We start from the raw sequence: 8438 nt of genomic DNA, 5'->3' as shown, positions 1-8438 counted from the left end.
GTATCTGTATCTGTATCTGTATCTGTATCTGTATCTGTATCTGTATCCCTGGCTTTGACAGGGATGGATGGGTAGCCCCCTATGTCTGTCTTTAGGGTGCTTTACCAGCAACCGCCTTTTCACACAGTTTTCTCCAGGGCCCCGTGCATGCCTCTAGAAGCAGAATCTCCTTAGCCTCCTAAGCCACCTCTTTCTCCAGCAGGGCCACCCTTCAGAGTCAGGCTGCTTTTGTTCTCTGGGCCAGCTCAGCAGGGGCACAGCCTTTAGTCCATAGGTTACGCTGATCCTCATTATGATTCTACCTCATTCAAGCCCTGCACAGATCCCTCTCAGCTCCCACATGCTGGACACTGAAGCCTCCACATAGATCATTTTCAAATGCTTAGCAGCTTGTGGTTCAAGCACGAGAGCCCAAAGCTCAGGGAGAATTTTGTTAGAGGCGCACGAGGAAGAAAATGTGTGAGAGGATAGAAATTTGAACTCTAGACCCTCGGAGCCATATTCCAATTGCAGGGTCTTAGGCCTCTCCTGTAGGACCTACACTTTTCATTTACCCACCATCCTCCAAGCTCTCCGATGAACCCTGTTCTCATGGCCATAGGAACCAAAGGTTAAGAAATGGGATGTTAGCTGGGCCTGGTGGCGCACACCTTAAATCTCAGCACCCAGGGAGTCAGAGGCAGGGGGATTGCTGTGAATTCCAGGGCAGTCTGGTTTACAAAATGAGCCCAGGACAGCTGAGGCTACATATACAGAGAAACCCTGTCTCAAAAAAAAAAAAGGAAGGAAGGAAGGAAGGAAGGAAGGAAGGAAGAAAGAAAGAAAGAAAGAAAGAAAGAAAGAAAGAAAGAAAGAAAGAAAGAAAGAAAAAGAAAGAAAGAAATGGGGTGTGAGGCAGTCAATGATAGGGCTGAGAACCCCATTCATTTCAGGCCTAAGCAACCAGTAGAGACCAATTTGGGCTTCCAGGCCATGGGACCCGTGGCTCTAGGCCTCTCTTTCTGGGTGACATTTCTCTAACCTCCCATGAAAATCATCACTAAAGAAGGGCCACCTGCACCAAAGAAAGAGCGAGACTGGCATCTTCGAGTATCCCAGATGTCACCCTGAGTCTCTATGCTGGCACAGCCAGTGCCAATCTCTCTCCACTCTAGGCCTTGCTTGGTTCCCCTGCCCTGCATCTGGTTCAGGTGCAGCTCATGGCCCCTGGGGTTCTCCCTCTCAATCCATAGGGAGGAGAGAGAGCTGCTGTCCCCAGGCAGAAGGCACATCCAGTTCAGACTTGGGGTCTTCAGATAGAGGCCCTCAGAACTGACCCGTGGGCACTAGGTCCCCAGGTTCCACAGGTGTGGAGGACGTGCTTGATACTAGTGCCTGCTTCACCTGGTCTCTGACTTCTGTGCTCCCTACCCTTGCCCAGGTGGCCAATCTGCTGCGGCTGTTCCAGATCCCACAGATCAGCTATGCCTCCACCAGTGCCAAGCTGAGCGACAAGTCCCGTTATGACTACTTCGCCCGCACCGTGCCCCCAGACTTCTTCCAAGCCAAGGCCATGGCTGAGATCCTCCGCTTTTTCAACTGGACATACGTGTCTACGGTGGCATCCGAGGGTGACTACGGCGAAACAGGCATCGAGGCCTTCGAGATCGAGGCTCGGGCGCGCAACATCTGCGTGGCCACTTCGGAGAAGGTGGGCCGGGCCATGAGCCGCGCGGCCTTCGAGGGCGTGGTACGAGCCCTGCTGCAGAAGCCCAGCGCCCGCGTCGCGGTGCTCTTTACCCGCTCCGAGGACGCCCGGGAGCTGCTCGCAGCCGCCCAGCGCCTCAATGCCAGCTTCACCTGGGTGGCCAGCGATGGCTGGGGCGCCCTGGAGAGTGTGGTGGCCGGTAGCGAAGGGGCTGCCGAGGGCGCCATCACCATTGAGCTGGCCTCCTACCCCATCAGTGACTTTGCCTCCTACTTCCAGAGCTTGGATCCCTGGAACAACAGTCGGAATCCCTGGTTCCGGGAGTTCTGGGAGGAGAGGTTCCGCTGCAGCTTCCGGCAGCGAGACTGTGCAGCCCACTCTCTGCGGGCTGTGCCCTTTGAACAGGAGTCTAAGATCATGTTTGTGGTCAACGCAGTGTATGCCATGGCCCACGCTCTGGATAACATGCACCGTGCCCTCTGCCCCAACACCACCCGTCTCTGTGATGCCATGAGGCCTGTCAATGGGCGCCGCCTCTACAAAGACTTCGTGCTCAATGTCAAGTTTGATGGTAATAGTTCTGGCCAGGGTCCGTTAGCCTGCTGGCCTTCAGGTTCCATTACTTGGCTAAGAAAGCAGGATGTAACATAAGGACAGTCAGGAACTGTTTTGGTTAGGACCAAGGAACCATAGGTGGGGGACCCCAGATGGAGTGAGGGCTGAGGTTCCATTTTATAAGAATCTTCCAGAAAGTGGAATCTCGACCTGTCTTGACTCTAGGATCCCTGGCTATTACTTGAACATTACCCTCTAGCTCTTGGCTCTTTATCTGGCTAGGGGAACCCAAGCAATTCTCAGGCAGAGAGTCCCAAGCAGGGTAGGTTGAGAGTGAAGCACGGGGAAGATTTCCTATATTTGGGTGAAACTTCTATTATTAATCTTGATGGTTTAAAAAAAAAATATTTAGCTCATGCTATATAGCCTTGGCTTGCCTCCAGCTCACTGTGTGGCCCAGGATAGCTTCAAACTCATGGCAGTTCTCCTGCCTCAGCCTCCCAAGCTGGAACCATTGGTGTGCTCCACTCTACTTGTCCCCATCTTGATGTTTCTATCCAAAGTAGCCAAAGTGTTCTCAAGGCAAAAATTAAAGTAGCCGTTTTAAGAAGAACAAGAGCCTCGGAACCACCGTGCTTAGCTTCAGGAAGAATCTTTGAGGGTGCAGTGGGAGAAGCCACCACGACTCACAGGCCAAGACTTAGACCAAGAGGACAGTTGGCTTCAGCATCCTGGTAGTGGAGAGGGTACCTTTGTGGGTTCCAAAGTCTGAGGGTGCTGATCGCTTATCTAAAATGGCATAGAATTTCCAAGTAACCTTTACTCACCTTCTTGTTGGCTTACTTGATCATTCCTGTCCCAGGCATCCAACTTGGGTCATCAGGCTTGACCGCAAGCACCTTTACCTGTTGAGCCATCTTACTGGCCCATGACTGAATGTTTAAAATAATTGTTTCTGCTAGGTATAGTGCCTCATGCCTGTAATCCCAGAGCTGGGGGGTGTGGGGTATGCTGATGCAAGGGCATGACTGTGAACTCAAGGCCAATCTGGGCTACGGAGTGAGACCTTCTCAAAATATTTGTGAAGGGGGGGGGTGGAGTCAGCTAGCTCTGTAGCTGTGGAACTTGTGTTATAGTTCCAAGATTGGACACACCAGAGCTATGATTGGACCAGGCAGAGGGTTAGGGTTAGGGTCTGGGGTCTGATGGACTTAATGTTGGAGAAAAGCCATTTTCAGCTTGCTGGGCCTGGTTGGGTAGAGTTAGATTGTGAGAACTGGGAGTCTAGGTAGAAGAAATAGGGGCCGGGCATTCGGGGATTGAAATTCAGACTGCTCACTTATCAAGCCTTCAGTATCTGTCTGGAAGCCTGATTACTCACTGGAATGGGGTGTTTGTAGTCCTGGCTCCTGAGCCTGGCTGGGTGGCAGTAAGTTAGGGGGTAGAAAGTGGCAGTGGCCATCCTGTAGATTGCAAGTGGTTGCAAGTGGCCACTGAGGTTAGGATTCAGTTTGCAAAGGACCAGTTAAGACTGGGGCTGGGCTGGGGTTAATGGACTGTTGCAGCTAGTGGGCAGCTTTGGCTTTGGGATCTCTCGTTTACATTTTTGGGAGAGAACTATGTTTGTTATGATAAAGTTAGAGTTTGAAGACTAAGGTCTAAGATTGCAAGCCATAACGGGATCGGTGCAAGCACACTTGGGGCTTGGGATGAGCCTGAGTTTGGATGTTGGCGTCTAGGGTCATGGTTTGCTATAAACTTGCCTTTTTGGAAAAGTATCTGGGGCTAAAATAAAATGGGCTTCAGTGTTGGAATGAGGTGGCGTTATAGCTCTGGGGTTCAGGTTCCGTCTAAGGGTGAAGGTTGAGGTCACATAACTCACCAGTCTTACCTCCTCTTCCCTTTCTCCTCCACGCCAGCCCCCTTCCGCCCAGCGGACACCCACAACGAGGTCCGCTTTGACCGCTTTGGTGATGGTATTGGCCGCTACAACATCTTCACCTACCTGCGGGCGGGCAGCGGGCGCTACCGCTACCAGAAGGTAGGCTACTGGGCAGAAGGCCTGACCCTGGACACCAGCCGCATCCCATGGGCCTCCCCGTTAGCTGGCCCTCTTCCTGCCTCTCGCTGTAGCGAGCCCTGCCTTCAGAACGAGGTGAAGAGCGTGCAGCCGGGGGAGGTGTGCTGCTGGCTCTGCATCCCCTGTCAGCCCTACGAGTATCGGCTGGACGAGTTCACCTGTGCTGACTGTGGTCTCGGCTACTGGCCCAATGCCAGTCTGACTGGCTGCTTTGAGCTGCCCCAGGAGTACATCCGCTGGGGTGATGGGTGGGCAGTGGGACCCGTCACCATTGCCTGCCTGGGCGCCATGGCCACCCTCTTTGTGTTGGGTGTCTTTGTGAGGCATAATGACACGCCTGTGGTCAAGGCCTCTGGTCGGGAGCTTTGCTACATCCTGCTGGGAGGTGTCTTCCTCTGCTATTGTATGACCTTCATCTTCATCGCCAAGCCTTCCACGGCCGTGTGCACCTTACGGCGCCTCGGTTTGGGCACTGCCTTCTCTGTCTGCTACTCGGCCCTCCTCACCAAGACCAATCGCATTGCTCGCATCTTTGGCGGGGCCCGGGAGGGAGCCCAGCGGCCACGCTTCATCAGCCCCGCTTCGCAGGTGGCCATCTGCCTGGCACTTATCTCAGGCCAGCTGCTCATTGTTGCTGCCTGGCTGGTGGTGGAGGCACCGGGCATAGGCAAGGAGACAGCCCCTGAACGGCGGGAGGTGGTGACGTTGCGCTGTAACCACCGGGACGCAAGCATGCTCGGCTCGCTGGCCTACAACGTCCTCCTCATTGCTCTCTGCACGCTGTACGCCTTCAAGACCCGCAAGTGCCCGGAGAACTTCAATGAAGCCAAGTTCATTGGCTTCACCATGTATACCACCTGTATCATCTGGCTGGCATTCCTTCCCATCTTCTATGTCACCTCCAGCGACTATCGGGTGAGCGTCTGTGACAGAATTAGGAGGGGGTGGAACCCTGGACCCACGCCTTCCGGCTCTCTCATTTTATCTACTGTTAACTCTCAAGCTCCAAGAAGCCAAAAGGACCCCAGTGAAAGGTTAAGGAGAAAGAAAGCTTGGAGAAATGTCCAGGGAGGTGGGGACTCGAGAGAGGGTGAGTGGTGTGTGTGTGTGGGGGGGGTGTCAGGACTGACGTCATCATCTAACGTGGGAGAAGTTGGAGTTGCAGAAGTATGGTTCCAGAGAGTGCAGGCCGGGCCTTGTTCCACCGGAGGGTCGGAGGGTCCTTTGGAGATGGAGGAGGGGATGGTCAACAAAAGAACGGCATGGGGAGCGGGAGGAGATGCAGGAGGAGGGCTGAGGAAAATGAGCGTAGGTGACAACAGTACTCCTGGTGGTGGCTTCAAGCAGAAGGTTCCAGCTGGCACCGAGAGTCTCAAAGGATAGCCTGAGCTCCAACAGGCAACAGCTGCTTCAGATGAGATAGCCCAGGAAGGTCTCTGAAGACAGGTGGGCTGAGCCCTGACTAATAAGGATCATCTTGGTTGATCCTCAAGATTCAAGTAAACGCCACCGCTCTCCTGTTTAAGTGATGACGTAGAGACTTAGGGAGAGCTAGAGCCATGCTCCAGTCACTCAGCAGGAGCCCAGAGCACCATGAAAGGAACAGGGAAGTTGTGGCAAAGGCCCTGGCGTGGGTACTTTCCCCGAGATGGGGAGGTGTGGTAGTGCATGGCTGGGCTGAGGTCGGGGAATTGCTGGGCTTGGCTGCTCTGCGGGCACCTGCTGGGCCACCTGCTTGGGTAGTGGAGGCCAAGGCTGGGGAGGGAATCTGCTCTGACTCAGCCTGCATTTGCATATGATTTGCATCTACATGCCAGTCAGAGGCAGCCTAAGACTCACCAGAGATATGCAGTGGTCAACCACGCACGCACACGCCCGTGTATGAACACACAGGCCTGCGGACCAGAAGGAGCACACACAGCCCCTTATGCATTGACAAGCGTGTGCACACACATCCTGGCACAGCTAGAACATGCACACACGTTGCCCGAACATGCATCCCTCCCCATCCACAAACAGTGAACATACTCCTCTCTGCATACTCGCTACCACGCATACACACACACACTGATATGCACGTGTCTATACAAGTAGACTCCATACCTGCCCCCCTTGCACACATCCACATCCATGAATACATGCACCGTTTCATGTTCTCAGCACAGCTGGGTGTGCTCTGTGTGCCTCAGAAAATGATTAACTAGGGCCGGCACTGGCGTGGTGATCATCCCTCAGGCTGAGCCGAAGGCCTGTTCAGTGGATTCTTAACCATCTTTCCCCACCTCAGCCTAGGCTGGAGTCATAGACCCAGGCCCGGGGCCCTTGGAATATCCTCTTTGACCTGTGCGTGCTCCCTCGCTCGCCCCTCGCAGGTGCAGACAACCACCATGTGCGTGTCGGTCAGCCTCAGCGGCTCTGTGGTGCTCGGCTGCCTCTTTGCCCCCAAGCTGCACATCATCCTTTTCCAGCCACAGAAGAATGTGGTGAGCCACCGGACACCCACCAGCCGCTTTGGCAGTGCTGCCCCCCGGGCCAGCGCCAACCTTGGTCAAGGTTAGCATCGTGCACCCTCCCCTCCTGGCCCCCCTCTCCTGCCCAGGCTCCCAGACGTTAAGTCTGCCTCCCAGGTCGCTGAGATTCCTTATCTGGGGATGGGGTGCTCTCAAGAGAACATTGCACCCAAGAGAGGGGCCTACTTCTCTCACTGCCTCTTGGGCCACCCCCAACCTCTGGCTACCTTTCCCTAGGATCTGGATCCCAGTTTGTTCCCACCGTCTGCAATGGCCGGGAGGTGGTAGACTCAACGACATCGTCGCTCTGAAGGCCCCTCACTCCTGCCCTGACATGGCTGCTCCCGAACCCAGTGTAGACCCTCTTCCACGGCCAGGAGGAAGTTGGCTGGAGCACTGCAATAATGCCCACCCCACGTCTGCCCCCAACGTCACTTCCCCACCTCCTGGCTTCCCCAGCCCTTTAGGTCAGGATCCGGAGTCCTTAGCTGGGGAGCCTCTGCAATGGCGGCTAACTGTCCTTGTAGCTATGTCTCTCATTTGCCCAGGCCTGGGACTCAGAAGGGAGAGAGTCGGTGTCTGTTGTGTTCTAGAACAATGTGGCTGAGGATGGCAGGCCCAGCCCCCACGCAAAGGTGCTTCCAGTCCAGCCCCCGCCCCAGGCCTTTTTAATTTTTTTATAAGTTACTCTGGGATACAGAGAGAGGATGGTTACTGTGGGAATCATTCCCTCCCCTCCCTACCCAGGAGTTTATCCCATGGTTTATTTTGTATTATCTGTAAATAAAGTGTCTTTATTTAGACATTTTTGAAATTTTATTGTCTAAGACAGGGTTCATGTATATGCCAAGCTGGCCTCAAACTTGCCTCGTGCGTAGCTGAGGATGACTCTAAATTTCCGACCTGCCTGCCTCCAATTCCCAGGGCCTGGGATTACAGGTGGGCATTACCATGCCTGGTCCTTTCTTGTTCGTTTGTTCGAGACAGGCTTCCGCCTTGGCTGTCCTGGACTTGCTCTGTAGACCGAACTGGCCTCGAACTCACAGAGATCCGCCTGCCTCTGCCTCCCAAGTGCTGGAATTAAAGGCGTGTGTCACCATGCCTGGCGCCACTCTGCCTGGTTCTTATGTGGGGGAGTTTGTGTAGGCAAGGCAGTGCGCTAGCAGCTGAGCTACATCTCCAGCCCGTATCGTTTTGTTCTTAGTTATTATTGTGTGTACATGGTGTTTTGCCTGGATCCAGGGTTTCTTTTTTTGTTTGTCTTTTTTGGTGGTGGTGGTGCTGGTGGTAGATTTTATTTATTTGTGTGTGTGTGTGTGTGTGTGTGTGTGTGTGTGTGTGTGTGTGTGTGGTTTGAGACAAGGTCTCACCACTCTCTGTGTAGCCCTGGGCCAGGCTGGCCTTGAACTCATAGGGATCTACCTGCCTCCGCCTCCCAGTTGCAATGATGAAAGGTGTGCATGTCTTCTGGACCACAGGCATGCCATGTCCACAGAGGCAAGAAGAGGGTGTCAGATCCCCTGGGACTGGAATTACAGACGGTTGTGAGCTGCCATGTGGGTGCTAGTAATTGAACCCGAATCCTCTAGAAAAGCAGCAAGTACTC

At 54.0% G+C, this 8438-nt stretch overlaps 1 protein-coding gene across 3 annotated transcripts in view; it reads left to right on the top strand.

Moving 5' to 3' along the window:
* Positions 1 to 7635, top strand: part of Grm2 (glutamate metabotropic receptor 2) — an 11266-nt gene extending 3631 nt beyond the window's left edge. For all 3 annotated transcript variants that reach the window (XM_055629941.1, XM_055629943.1, XM_055629940.1), the window contains exons 3-6: positions 1421 to 2258; positions 4162 to 5237; positions 6695 to 6875; positions 7070 to 7635. In XM_055629941.1, the coding sequence (XP_055485916.1) occupies positions 1421 to 2258; positions 4162 to 5237; positions 6695 to 6875; positions 7070 to 7143 (2169 nt within the window). In that variant the 3' untranslated portion in view covers positions 7144 to 7635. The remainder of the gene's footprint in view (positions 1 to 1420; positions 2259 to 4161; positions 5238 to 6694; positions 6876 to 7069) is intronic.
* Positions 7636 to 8438: the final 803 nt, after the last annotated feature.

The sequence above is a fragment of the Psammomys obesus genome, unplaced genomic scaffold (genome assembly GCF_907164565.1).
Source record: "Psammomys obesus unplaced genomic scaffold, mPsaObe1.curated_primary_1811, whole genome shotgun sequence".
NCBI classification, from domain to species: domain Eukaryota; kingdom Metazoa; phylum Chordata; class Mammalia; order Rodentia; family Muridae; genus Psammomys; species Psammomys obesus.
This window is presented reverse-complemented; position numbering and strand designations above follow the sequence as displayed.